The 14564-nt window shown below is 38.5% G+C and overlaps 1 protein-coding gene across 1 annotated transcript in view; it reads left to right on the forward strand.

Moving 5' to 3' along the window:
• Positions 1–14564, forward strand: part of CPLANE1 (ciliogenesis and planar polarity effector complex subunit 1) — a 63719-nt gene that overhangs the window by 18960 nt on the left and 30195 nt on the right. Inside the window, exons 18-26 of the mRNA XM_052670398.1 lie at positions 5167–5390; positions 5766–5930; positions 6949–7096; positions 7544–7653; positions 8718–8879; positions 9061–9169; positions 10523–10829; positions 11261–12191; positions 13212–13369. Of these exons, the coding sequence (XP_052526358.1) occupies positions 5167–5390; positions 5766–5930; positions 6949–7096; positions 7544–7653; positions 8718–8879; positions 9061–9169; positions 10523–10829; positions 11261–12191; positions 13212–13369 (2314 nt within the window). The remainder of the gene's footprint in view (positions 1–5166; positions 5391–5765; positions 5931–6948; positions 7097–7543; positions 7654–8717; positions 8880–9060; positions 9170–10522; positions 10830–11260; positions 12192–13211; positions 13370–14564) is intronic.

Raw genomic sequence — 14564 nt, forward strand, 5'->3', positions numbered from 1 at the left:
CTGTGTGAATTGATAATGTGGTATATTCAAATGCTGTAATTTTATAGGCTTTTGGCTTATCATTTTAAAAATTGAAGCCATTATCAGATTTGTCTGTGGTTCAAGGAAGACTATACAGTTTCATTCATAGCTTACATGCAAAAGTTTTTCATACACAGCCCTTTGTCATCCCTGTAAATCCATTTATTCCACTGTTGTTCACATATATTAGCCAATCCTTGTTTGACTATATGTGAGATTTACTTAAACTTGGAAGAAAACTAATGCTTCCTTAAAACAAAGAGAAGAAAACAAATGCAAATAGTATGGAAAGTGTCACCAAAACTAGATTGAAATGATTTATTTTCGCCATGTTAAAGTACAAGAGGGACAAATCTCATCACATAAGAGAGATGAGGCTTACTAACTCCATCAAACCTAAAACCTAGCAAGGCTGAGAGTTTATGACCACGAGGCATATGCACAAACACGTGTTCATAAAGTCTATGTATGGCATGCCACCTCGGTAACTGCCTGCAGGCACTGTTTAAGTAAATGCTATGCATGTCAGCAGCTTACTCCTGTTTCTGCCTCTTGCTGCTCAGAATAAAGATCCATTTATATATACAAGTGTATGTACAGTGTGGATACCCCCAGTAGCTAGCTTTGAACATACCAATCAGAGGTGGAGCATTGCATGACCTGCTGCTCACCAATGCGAATGCGGAGGAGATCATTAAAGCCATTAAAGTTGGAGGCAGCCTAGGCTGCAATGACCATGCCCTGATCGAGTTTGTGATCTCGAAAATCCTGGCAAAAAGTGGGGTCAGGACCCTAACTTTGGAAGAGCAAACCTTAAACTGTTCAATGGGTTGCTGGCCAAGATCCCCTGGGATGCTGTCTTTAAAAACAAAAATGTTGAGGAAAGGTGGCTACTCTTCAAGAATGCCTTCCTGAGAACACAAGAGCTCTCCATCCCTATGAATAAGAAAGCGGCAGAGGAAGCAGGAAACCAGCATGGCTTGGCAAGGCACACTGCTGGGCGTACTGAGGGCAAAGAAAGGTGCACGCAAGCTCTGGAAACAAGGGTGTATCATCAGGGAAAAATACAGGAATGACGTCAGGACTTGCAGACGTAGGATCATGAAAGCCAGAGCGCAGGCAGAAAGGAACTTGGTGAGGGATATGAAAAACAATAGGAAGACATTCTACAGGAACATTGTCCAGAAGAGACAGGCCAAAGCGAGTGTACCTCCTCTGGTAAATGTAAAAGGAGAGCTGGCTTCAAGGGAAGAAGAGAAGGCTGAGGTACTGAATGAGTTCTTTGCCTCACTCTTCACTGGTGGCCAGGATTCTAATGCTTCTCACATTCCTGAGCCCTGCATCCCTAAACCTCTAGGTGGGGACCAGGGCAGTAAATCCCCCTCTGCTGTAAGGGCAGAGCAAGCACGAGATTGCCTCGTCAGACTGAATGTGTACAAGACTATGGGGCCGGATGGCGTGCATCCCAGGGCTCTGAAGGAGCTGGCTGAGGTGGTTGCCGAGCCGCTGTCCATCATATTTGAAAAGTTGTGGCTGTCAGGTGAGGTCCTGGATGACTGGAGGAAGGGTCACGTCACTCGCATTTACAAGGAAGGGAGCAAGGAGGACCAGGGAACTACAGGCTGGTGAGTCTCACCTCTGCACCTGGGAAGATCATGGAGCAGATCCTCCTGGACGACACACTTGATCACATGAGGAATGAGCGTGTGATCTGAGACAGGCAGCATGGAGTCACCAGGAGAAGGTCATGCCTAACCAGTCTGGTGGCCTTCTATGATGGAGTGATGGCATTGGTGGACAAGGGGAAGTTAACTGATGTCATTTACCTGGACTTGAGCAAGGCCTTTGACATGGTCCCCCACCACATCCTTATCTCCAAATATTTGATTTGATGGGTGGACCACTCAGTGGATTAGAAATTGGTTGAAAAACTGCAGACAAAGGGTGTTGATTAATGATTCTATGTCCAGGCCAGTAACGAGCATCATCCCCCAGGGGTCTGTCTTGGGACCTGTGCATTCGAACATCTTCATCAATGACATCGATGACGGAATTGAGTGCACTCTCATCAAGTTTGCTGATGACACCAAGCTGAGTGGTGCGGTTGACACGGTGGAAGGAAGGGATGCCATTCAGAGGGACCTCGACAGGCTGGAAAGGTGGGCCTGGGTGAACCTGATGAGGTTCAACACAGCAGAGTGCAAGGTTTTGCACATGGGCCGGAGGAATGCCAAGCATCCATACAGACTGGAAGGAGCGGTCCTTGAGAGCAGCCCTGTGGAGAGGGAACTGGGGGTCCTGATGGATGAAAAGCTTAACATGAGCTAGCAGTGTGGCTGTTGCAGCTTAGAAAGCAAATGGTATTCTGGGCTTCTTCAGAAGAGGGGTGGCCAGCAGGGAGAGAGAGGTGATTGTCCTTCTCTACTCCACCCTTGTGAGGCTCCATCTGCAGTACTGTGTCCAGGTCAGAAGGCCCAGGTACAAGAAGGACAGCAAGCTGTTGGAGAGAGGCCAGAGGAGAGCCACAAAGATGATCAGGGGGCTGGAGCACCTCTCCTATGAAGACAGGCTGAGGGAGCTGGGCTTGTTCGGCCAGCAGAAAAGAAGGCTGCAGGGTGACCTCATTGCAGCCTTTCAGTACCTAAAGGGAGCCTACAAACAGGAGGGGAATCAACTCTTTGAAAGGGTAGATAACAGCAGGACAAGGGGAAATGGTTTTAAGTTGAGGGAGAGAAGGTTTAGGTTGAATGTCAGGAGGAAGTTCTTTACAGAGAGAGTGGTGAGGTGCTGGAGCAGGCTGCCCTGAAAGGCCATCCTGGAGGTGTTCAAGGCCAGGTTGTATGGGGCCCTGGGCAGCCTGGTCTTGTATTAAATGTGGAGGTTGGTGGCCCTGCCTGTGGCAGGGGGGATTGGAGATACATGATCCTTGAGATCCCTTCCAACTTTGGCCATTATGGATTCTATGATACTGTAACTTACCAACTGGGTCTGGATTACCAGTCTTCTGTGTTACTGACATCTGAATGGTTGTGTCCCCAAAACCTGGTCCCCATGCTAGTTTCTGGTATATACCCACTCACCAACAGATATCCTTGTTTCCCTTCACACAGGCTGCACTGTCCTGGAAGTTGGTCTTAGATTTATAGTCGTTCCAATAGATAGCTGATCTTTGGTTTTCAGTCTTCCCATGTGTTTAGCCCTTATAAACACATATAGAGATCTCTAACAGATCTTTAGTCTTCACCTGATCCTTACAGTAGTCATTTTCTCCTGTGGTCTCATGCTTAGTGTCACATGTGCACTGGCACACACTGCCTCTCTGGCTGCTGATCAGGATTTACTTTGTATCACAGAATCACAGAATGGCCAGGGTTGGAAGGAACCTCAAGGATCACGAATCTCCAACACCCCTGCCACATGCAGGGCCACCAACCTCCTCATTTAATCCAATTGGGTTATCCAAGTAGGTCTCCCAAGTAGGAGACCTATTCCCAAGTATCCAAGTAGGTCTCTCAAGTGGTCTCTCCAGCAGTTTACTTGGTACCTGTATTAGCTGCCATTTCGTGCAGTCTTGATCACGTGAACGTGAGCTACACTCATTCCACACTCAGAGCATTCTGCTTGCTTGTCACCCTGACTTGATGCTCACATAGCCTCACTTGTTCCTAATCCTGGCAAAATGGACACTGCCACCAGTTCTTAAACTCTTACATGCTGACACACAGGGTAGTGTCTCTCTCTCAGAAAAATATGCACATGTTGACAGGTCTCAAAAACGGTGAGGCTGGCACAATTCAATGCCATGCTTTCAATTTCTTTCACAAGGATCCTGTAATGAGTCCTGGACAATCCCAAAGAGATCTCTTATGGTGTGGCCTTTCCCTCTTGAAAGTGATGACTGTCTGTTCAAAAGGTACTTAAGAGAGCCACTCCCATTGGCTCATCTTGATGTATTTCACACCGTGGGATGATGGTGTGTTCTCTTACGGTAATTAAGTTTGTTTTTGTTTTGTTTTGTTTTTTATTGCTTAGTGAGCATGCATGTCACTCAGAATGCATGGAGACAAGACTTTTACAGGTGGATTTTTTTTTTTCCTGTGACAGTCCTATCAGTAGACTGGCCTGGGTATTATTCAGGTTCTCCCACCTTCTCTTGGTCTCTCTGCTCCGTGGCATGCATGTCACGTGAGGTTTTTATCACATAACCTAATTTAACACTTTACTGCTAAAATTCCTCCGTTTATCTAGGTAAGTTTTACAGAAAGTTTACTGTCATTATTTCTTTTGTGTGTGTTTTGAAAACTTTCTTTAAGTCCCTGTCCAGAGATGGCTTCTAATTACTGTTTACGTGAGTTGTATCATGAACTCTGTTGAGATTCTTTTACATTCATTTCAAATAATTTTTGCTTCATGGACAGAAAAGCATGTTGTGTATAACAATCTCTAAGTACGATAGGTCATGGGGAGACTTGGCAACATGTATTTCAAAACAAGCAGAAGGAAGAGAAATGGAAATTGAACACTATGATAGTATGCAAATTTTAGGAGCCCATTACTGATTTATGTTGAAGTTCCTGCTACCTCTAAAAGATGAGAAGAAAATGGAATAATAGGTCAAAAAGATCAAACAAATATATATATAAAAAAAACATAGACTGGATGGGGCCCTGGGCAGCCTGATCTAGTATTAAATGGGGAGGTTGGTGGCTCTACAAGTGGCAAGGGGGTTGGACATTCATGATCCTTGAGGTCCCTTCCAGCCCTGGCCACTCTGTGTTTCTGTGATTTCCCTGTCCTCTATCGTTATTCTCACTTATAAAAGAATTGCTATGATCATTAATAATAAGATGTGCAGTCTATGCCTTCTTTATGTGAAGAAACTTCTAGAATTTATCCTAGGCAAATGCATGGCTGAAAAGTTGTCTTCTCCATATTGAAAGGCAGTAGTTTCTCCCTTAACCTGGTAAAAAGTAAAATTAGCAATTGAATACTATTTCCAAATGAAAAAAATATTATACAAGTAGGTAAGATATATGCACTGTTGTAAATGAACATGAATTCTGAAAATATAGCTATGTCATTTTAGAATAAATGCCATGTAATGACTCGATTAATTTATTGGTTTCTGTGATTAATATTTTATAGATCCAATTGAAGAAGAAGATGCAGATGTCCTCTATAGTTCAGTGCAGGAGCTACTGAAAGCTGCTGTTATGGCAGATGCTGATATTCTCTCAGAGACATTTCAGCTTTTGATAGATTCTGTAAAGGATCTTAGTAGAAAATTTTGTGGTCTAATTCCAGATGGGCTTTATCTACCAGCACCACCATTATACTGTCCTCAGCCAGCTTCTCTCAGTGAAGTGAGTGTATGTGATAAAAATTTTTGTTCCATGTTTGAATGCATTTATGAAATAATCATCTATATTTTTGTTCATTTCAGCTTATTTTTCTCTCTCATGTTTTTCCCTGTCTGTTCATTTACTAAAGTAGTGTTAAGAAAGTTCATGTGTCTTTCTTGTGGGTTGTTTTTTTGTTTTTTTTTTGGGGGGGGGGGGAGAAGGGGGGGTAAAGGAATGGGGGGAAGGGTTCCTCAATAAAAAATGTGTGCTTTTAAGAGGAATGCAAGGAGTTACTCTTAGGAGCAAAAAAGATATTTAGGTCATGTTACTTACTATTCTTTCTGATAATATGTTCTTTATAATTTTTGGCTTTGTCTTTGGCTTGGATTTTCTGTTTTTCAGGAAGACTGCAATGATATTATTTTAAAAACTGAAATAGAAAATCGTCAGAAGGTATCAGGAGTTCTTCAGCGAATTATCTTGCTCTTCCGGGCCGCTTGTTGCTCCTGTCCTGCCGCACAGTGGTATATTTTACAGCTGAAGTTGGGAAGAAAAATTATGCAAAAAGTAAGCATTTAATTTGTAGGGTTTTTCTTCAGAATTTGATTATCTGTAGCAGATATTACTGGCAGGGTTTTGGTTGCATTACAGGAATATTTGGTCTCACCAGGACTTATTCAAATCATGCTTTTAATATCCTCATAATTCTGCAATTCCATATTCAGTTATATAAAAAAATAAATAAATAAGGAATGTAAATTTATTTGATAATGTACTTCATAGAATTGTCTTCTTTCTGTACTTTCTTGGTGAAGTACAAAATTGTCTATATTTCTATTTGAAAGAAACAAGCTAATTTTACTTGGGAGCTACAGCTTCCTGAAAATGTGTTTCAAATCAGCTTAGCATTGATTCTGTAACAGAGAACATGATACTCAATTCAGGTGAAGTGATCTTGCTTCACAAAGCACAGAGCTCAGAAGGTCTTGCTCTACTTAAGTGTAAGCGTAGAACAAAGTTTGGAATATATTGGTGAGTGTTTGGTGTATGAACTGAGGCCTTTTTTTATTATTGTGAGTTACAGGTTGACTTGGTAGAGAAGGGTACGTGTGACTGTATCTTCCTTCAACCACTGCACCTGCATTCAAGTAAAGAGCTATATTGGGAACAGACAAATAAATACTGTTTTCTTTTTTTTCGTTTAATGGTTACAGAGGCTTAATGCTAGCAATGGGAAATGGTAAGGAGTAGCAGCTGAAATGGGAGGAATACATATTTGCTCTTATGTTTCACTGTACTGTGCAAAGAAAAGCATTTTGTTTGCCATAGCTCACACTAAACATAGTGGTTTAAATGAATTTTCAGAATACTGACTTGAAGAAAAGGGAAAGGTTAAAGCAGTTTTACTGATCTTGACAATATTTTGCTAATAACTGAGAGGCTGTACATTTACAAGTGATGTATTGAAATTTTTAATTTAATTTCCATTTCGATGTACAAAGAACATTTGTTGACATATATCAATACATAGACAAATTGACAAATCGTATCAAAATAATTGATTGTTTACTTTCTTTGTCCGTAGATTCGAATGAAAGGGTCTCTTCCTCCACTGAACCCATTCCCAGAGACTTTGCTTCATTACTGCAATTTCCATACTGCTTTCTGGTCTGAATCTAAATCTACATCTTCTGGAGACCGTCAGCTTGATGATATTTCCTGTAAAATTTTAGGTCTGTATGGCAAAAAATACAGTAATTCATAGGTGAGAAAAGAACATAATTCCACAGGTGCACAGAAACTCAAATCAGAATTATACTGCATTGCATGCAGAAGAACATTCTCTTTCCAGGTTTGAATTATGCTGGTTATTAAAGCACTGAATCGAAAGGTTCCTGTGCTAGATTGCATCATCCTCCATCCCTGGAGGATTTAGTGTCTGCTGTAGCCATCGGTAGTCCTGCATACAACAGGGGAGCTGAAACCAGATGATCTTTGAGATCTCTTCCAAAAGAAGCCACTCTTATGTTTTTATGATACAAATCTAATGAATGTAAAAATAAAACAAAGCAAGAGTTAAAAGAGTTAAAATAAATTCTGTTCTTCTAGCTGAAAATCTCAAGCTGTTTTATTTTATTTATTTCAGTAGAGCCTCACCATGTTGCATGTTTTCCTCATAGGTTGGTTCAGAGAGCTGTGTGCATTGTGTTGGATGTTTCATGTTCGTGAAAGATTATCTGACAGTTGTAGGCGGTACCAAGCTGCAAGGGAAAATGCAAACAGTCATAAGGTGATTACATTACTAGTTTAGTAGAGATACACATTAATTGTATACACCTGTAAGAATAATACTAGACATTTTATGTACATTTCTGTGAAGACTTTTATTTGCAAAGAAGGACAAAATTAATGTGATGTTGCGGTGTGCAGTAAGTACTTGCTATGGAATAGTGCTGTACATGTAAACTAAAACTTCCTACTAGTTTTTTCTGATTTTTTTTCTTCTGTTTTTGGTTGGTATTCAGCTCAGGTAACAGAAAACAAATGCTGCCAGAAGAACAGTAGTTTGTACAATTGCTGACTAATTGAAGTATTTTATATATTTCTGCCGCAGTTATTTTGAGTCTTTTCTGTTCTATGTATAGTTAGCTTACAGTTTTTCTGTTCATGAAGCAAGTTTTATGATAGAGGCCAAGTCTTGGTGTTCAAAAAAATAATGAAAAATATGAAAACTTAAAGGTTTTTTTTCTACTTGTACCTTTATGTCCAAGATCAAGGAAAAAAAGAAAGAAAGAAAAACTACTGACATAAATATATTTGGCATATATACTGTAATTTTATGGATGTAAGTTTCTATTATATCTGTTTCGCTGCTCAGCTGTCATCAGCAGTTTGCTTCCTTTTTTATTGCAGCGGTGACAAATATGATAGAAGCCACTGACAGTTTGAAAATAAACCAATTCATTGTGAAAGCTTGCTTAAATATCGTGCTCCTAATAAAGAAGTTACTATCACCTTAAGTTACATTAAAATGATTTACTGCTCATAGTAATTCCATGTGTTTAATCAAGTACATACGATTTAACCAAATATTTAAATGTCACTCCAAATGGATTGAAACATGCTCTTTAGCAGGATATGAATTGTTTTGGTTTTAAAGGATGTCTTTTGTTTTTTATTATAAATTATGGTAATTGCAACTTTGATCTGTTTCCTTCTTTCCTCTTTTTTTCTCTGAAAGTTATGTTGATTATAATTTATCCAGGAAAGAATCACTGGTTTGCAATGTGTGAATAACTTTGTTGAAATATATTATTTGTTTAAATTTATTTTGATGTAACAAGTGTTTTTTAGGATCTTAAGAAGAATGAGTATGGTGCCTCCACAATTGAGCATTGTCTGAATGCTGCAGAATGGGCTTGCAGAATGCTTCCTTTCTGCAGGTTCATGAATGTTGAAGAATTAATTCAAGATGTAATTCTGAGCCTGCTTGGAGAACTGCCACCAATCAAAAAGGTAAAAGAAATGAAAGCTAGAACAAAAGTAGTAGATATTACCACAAATGTGTTTTGTTTTGTTTTTTTTTTCTTCTTGTAAATGCTACTCTCTAGCATTTCTAGGCTAGACTTTCTGATGGTGTAAGTTGTGTTGAAAATTCTCTGTGAGTGACTTCAAAAGAAACTTTGTTTTGTTTCAGGTGGCAGAAATTTTTGTTAAAGCTTTTCCTAATCCTGAAGATGTACGAGTTCCACTAAGAGATAAATATAATGGTCTTCAGCAGCGGCTCAGACACTGTACTGTTCAAGGTAATGTGCATCTTTCTTCAAGAAATACTAAATGAGCATTCTTTTTTATCTTCGTAGTTAACAGGTTATTAGAGGGTTGTGATTAACATTGCAGAGTCTATTTGGAAACCTGTAGCTGAAGGTGTTCAATTTTGATCAGTACTGGGCATGGTTTTGTTTGACATCTTCATCCAGGATGAATTGCATGGAGAGGTAGAAACCACTTCAGCAAGTTTGCTGATAATATAAAGCTTGGGGGAGTGGCTGACTCACTAGAAGTCTGTGATGCCATTCAGTGAGACCTGTACAAGCTTTGATGGAGAGGAATCTCATGAGGTTCAACAAGGGCAAGTTTAAAGTCTACACGTGAGGAGGAATAACTGCACACATCAGTATAGCTAGGAGCTGACCTGCTGGAAAGGATCTTTTCAGAAAAGGACCAAAGAATCCTGGTGGACAATGGGTTGGCCATGATCCAACAGTATGCCTTTGTGGACAAGAAGCTCAATGTTATCTTGGGATGCATTAAAAAAAGAACGATCAGCAGGTTGAGGGAGGTGATTCTCTCCCCTTTTCACTGCACTGCTGAAGCCACATCTAAAATACTTTGTTCAGTTGTGGTCTCCCCAGAAAGAGTTCAAGAAAGAGGGGAAGCTACTGGATGGAGTCCAGCGGAGGGCTACAAAGATTATTAGGGGCTGGAGCATCTCTATTACAAGGAGAGGCTGAAGGATCTGTGACTGTTGAGCCTGAAGAAGACTGAGAAGACGAACTTATCAGTGCTCATAAATATATAAAAGTGTGGCTGTCTGGACAAAGGGGTCAGTCTCCTTTTGGTAGTGCCCAAACAAAACAAAAAAAGCAACAAAACAAAGGGCAGTGGGCATAAACTGGCACACAGGAATTTTTGTCTGAGCAAGAGGAAAAACTTACTTTGAGGGTGACAAAATACTGGAATAAGCTGCCAAGAGAGGTGGTGGAATCTCCTCTGAAGAACCCACCTGAATGCTTTCCAGTGAAATCTACTCTAGTGAACTTGCTTTAGCTGCTGGTAGGACCAGATGATCTCCAAAGATCCCATCCAACCACTACAACTGTGTGGTTCTTTCTTCGTGCCTCATGTAAAACAGTTACAATTTTTATTCAAACAATTTTAAGAGGATTTTGTGGCAAGATCTTTATTTATAATATGTCTGCCAATAACAGCATATCACAACTTCCATGTCAATGGTTCTACCCACTTCATCATATTTGCTGTCAGATTTTTAAATGGCTACAGTTAATGGTGACATTTGTTTATGTCTCAGTCTGAAACAGTAAATCAAAATTGAAAAATTTGCATCTAAAATGTCTCTTTTTTCTTTTTTCGAGCAGATCCTGAAAGTGAAGAAATTATGTCTGTTGTTATACAGGCTATGGAAAAAGCAAGAATGAAGAACTTGAAACTTGTAATAAGGAATATAGGCCCTATAGAAATTAATGTTTGGGAGCCAGCAGAAGAAGGAGCAGATTTTCAGGAAGAGCACTATTATGACAAGGTCTCTCTAGGCACTAGTATAAGCAGAAGCACACTTACTGATCTTGGCAATCCTCAGTTGCACAGTGAGGCTGAAAGTGTAGACACATTTTCAGATGCTTTGCTTGTTGAAGAAACAAGAGTTCAAACACCTTTACCTCAAAGGTATGAAAAAGTGGTAGCAGAAAACAGTTAAGAAAAAATATAGTTGTTCTTCTATTTTACTAATCTTATCAAATACAATAACTGTTACTTTGAGTAATTTACCACATGAGAAATGAATTTGGTCAGATCTCAGAACTGATGATATTATGTCAAGCAATGTGACTAATATTGTTCTTGAAATGTGAATCATTATTAGCTGTGTCCAAATGCACGTATGATGTTTTTGAGCTCCTATCTTTGTGAGAACTATGGATTTTATGTTTGATTTTTAATTTGCCATCTTAACATTGCATTAGTGTAAGCTTCTTTTTGTCAATTTCCTATTTTTAACAAAAGAGGATGAAGAAGTAGTAATGCTCCATTTACTCATTTTCCGTGTAAGTCTTCCTACTGTTGATTTTGGTGTTAACTCTTTGTTTGTTGTCTAACAGGGAAAATGAATATCAGAGACAAGGGGAGATAGGTAGCAAAAATGCTGCCTGCAAGACAAAAACTCTTACTTGGAAAACAAAACATATGGAGAAAGTGTACAGAAAGGACTCACAGAATCAGTGTTATTTGCCTATAGTTGGTGCATGGGAATTTGAACGTGATGATGAAGAGTATGTTAATTTCTTAGAGCTCTTTCTGAGCTATGTTCTTGAGAGAGATCTGTTAAAGTACAGTGATCTCAGAATTCCATTTCTTACTAGCTTCTCTGGACTTCTTCGAAAGCATGAATTAAACTCTCTCTTGTTTGATATTCATACAACACTAAAACGTCGACAAGCCAAAGCAAGAAGCCAAAGTGTATTTAGAGCAGGGTCTTGCTATACTGTCACCCTGACATCCTGCAATTCTGAAACAGTTTCTGTCCATCGTGTAAGCGAAAATGTTCTGGAAAATCCAGACATTGTACAGTCCACTGTGCAGATGACAGAACCTTCTGTGTATGACCCAATCAAAGAAGTTAAAGGATTATTTGGTTTAAAACACAAGTCGATTTACAGAGCTCAGAGTGACAATCAAGAGGTAACTGTTGCATCAGCAATCCAGACTGTTCCTAAAGGTACTGCCCGTACACTACAAACCCTGGAAACTTCTAAATATGTGTACAAAACTGCTTATTTTCCTGATACTTTACCAGGAGAAGAACTAGCAATAGAACTGACGGATAAATTTAGCAGTATTGCAAGATTACTTGAGTGGATGCTCAGATGGTCTGACAGGAGACTGCTGTGTGGTTCCAAGAAACAAGAGTCCATGGAAGAAAGTCTTCCAATGATACATATGAAGACATCAGCAGCTGCTGTTCTTTCTTCCTTATGGCTGTTAGAACAATTGTGCAAAGATGGAACACAAGCAAGAAGTGTAACATTTAAGGTAAGAGAGGGGTGGAATAAGAATAAATTTATTCCAGCAAACAAGATTATACACATCTTTTACGTTATAGTTTGATTCTCAGTAAGAAAAGGAGAGTTGATCAATAGTCTTGAAGTGAGGAGTTGCTCAGAAAATAGATATTTTCCAGAAATACCAGAATTTTGGGAAAACTTCAGCTGAAAATAAAAATCCTCTTTTAGAAGTCATTTAAATAGTTACCACAGTATTTGAGCAAATGCTTAGAAGTTACGTCACTGTGTCTATTTTTATGTGAAGAAAGCCAGAATTGGTGACAGATTATTGGAAAAACAAGATTAATTAAAGAATGTTTTGTCAAAGGAAACTTGAATGCAAGTTTATTTGTCCTTAGAGGAAAGCACGGTTGCATTTTGACTAAAGCTAGATGTTAATTTGTGAGAAGTGAACTTCGAATTTCCAGCTAACACTGTTGAACTTGGGAATTTGTAAAAATAAATAAATAAATAAATAAATAATGCTACATGAAATGCTTTGGATGAAGAGGTTGTGGGGTTTTGTTAAGATTTTTTCTCACAGAGAGATTTTGACTTGTATTTGGTTTCCATATGCTGTTTTCTTGCAAGCACCATATGTACTTTACTTACAACTTACTGCCAGAATACTGGGTGTGCTAACTATGCATGATTATGTAAGTTTTTTGCCTTTCATACAGTGATAATTTGAAGTAGGTCTATTTTACTGGTGCTGAAACCAAATATTATTGCATTTCTTTTATGGAGAATATTAATTGTCACATCAATGACAAAGGAATCATGAAACATATATTATTTCACAATTCTTCTACATAACTCAGAGGACCATTTCTTTGTTAATCAAAAGGTGAAAACTCAGACTCCATATTTAAGTGTAAATCCAGAATTTCTCTGTTGCAGAGGAAATTGTATGAAGATAAACATAGCATATGAAACAGTATTTTTTAAAGTCTTTTTTTTTTTTTTTTTTTTTCTAAAGCAAGTGAATTTTTTTTATTATTGTTAATAGAATGCAGGTAATCAGTGTCTGAAAGAATCTACATCTCCATCAGAAGCACAGCCTAGGACCAAGAGAGAACGTGGAGTAGTTGAAGGCACTTCAGCCAATCCTCCAGCTGATGTCCATAACGTACAAGCCTATGACAACCTTTGTGAAAACCGTTCAGGGTAATTTTTTTTTTATCTAAGAACTCCAGTTTGTCATTCCCCAGCTAATGAACATAGCGAGATGAAGAGTTCTGCTGTTTCTGCATGTTATATTATGTTAAATTTTGAATGTAAATTCAATCTCATGCTCAAATCTAATGGCTATACGTAGTCTATTACATCACTTGAATTTATTCCTGAAACAGGATAATATTATATTCTTTCTATATATATGTAAGTTACTAATTTTGGTGGAGATGTTAAGGTGTTCTCTTTTATAGAGTAATATTGTCTCAGTTTTGTAGAAGAGAATCCAGATTTTTTATGCCTCATAATATCACATGATTGTGTCAGTTCTTCTCAAATCGGTGACCAAGTCTGTTACAAGAAATATTCATGAGAACTTAATGTATTTGGTCATTCTGTTCTGTTTATTTCTCATATTCGGCTCCTTTTATTTCTCATACTTAGAAAAAATCTTATGTTTGCTGTTCAAGCATTACCAGGACTAACACTGTTGGAAGGAGAAGTCTTGAATATTGTCCTAAAAATTGTTGCAAGACTTCGCTTTATAGAACTTTTGTAATTGACAAAAAAAATCAGACCAAGTATCTACCTTCCCCAGACATACCTCTAGGCAGCAAACAAGATGGCTGTTTCGTATGAATTGAAATGTCAGTTTACATCACTGTTCATACAGTTAGCAATGTGGAAATACAGTCCAGATTTTTGATTTAGTAACAATCATCATTCTCTCAAATAACAAGCTCTATACAGGGAGAGAGAGAACCTTCATTCTTATACTGAGATGATAGTTCACAATGTTAATTGTTTTTTCTTGACTTTTTCTGTTGTTTTCATTTTTCCCCTGGATCTTTAATCTAGCTATGTTGATGTATGTGTCAGAAAGAAAGATGGAAAAAGGGGTAAATATGTATTTCTTCATATCTTAAACACTTCTGGAGATGGAGATTCTGTAAACTGATGGCTTTTGTAACATTTGTCTCCATCTACTGCTGCGCTAAGGAAATGAAAGATCTGCTGTTAGTATTTAAAGACACTGGTGTGTGTTTCCTATAAATTTTATTTTATTTTTTTATAATAAAGGAAGTTTCTGTGAGGGACATAAATGTAATCTTAGGGAGATTATCTAAAAGTCACAATGCAATTTATGCCTTCCGTTTTCTTTTTGGTAGGTCATATGTGTTCTTTACAT

The sequence above is a fragment of the Tympanuchus pallidicinctus genome, unplaced genomic scaffold, assembly GCF_026119805.1.
Source record: "Tympanuchus pallidicinctus isolate F22 unplaced genomic scaffold, pur_lepc_1.0 scaffold9, whole genome shotgun sequence".
In the NCBI taxonomy this organism is placed as follows: Eukaryota; Metazoa; Chordata; class Aves; order Galliformes; family Phasianidae; genus Tympanuchus; species Tympanuchus pallidicinctus.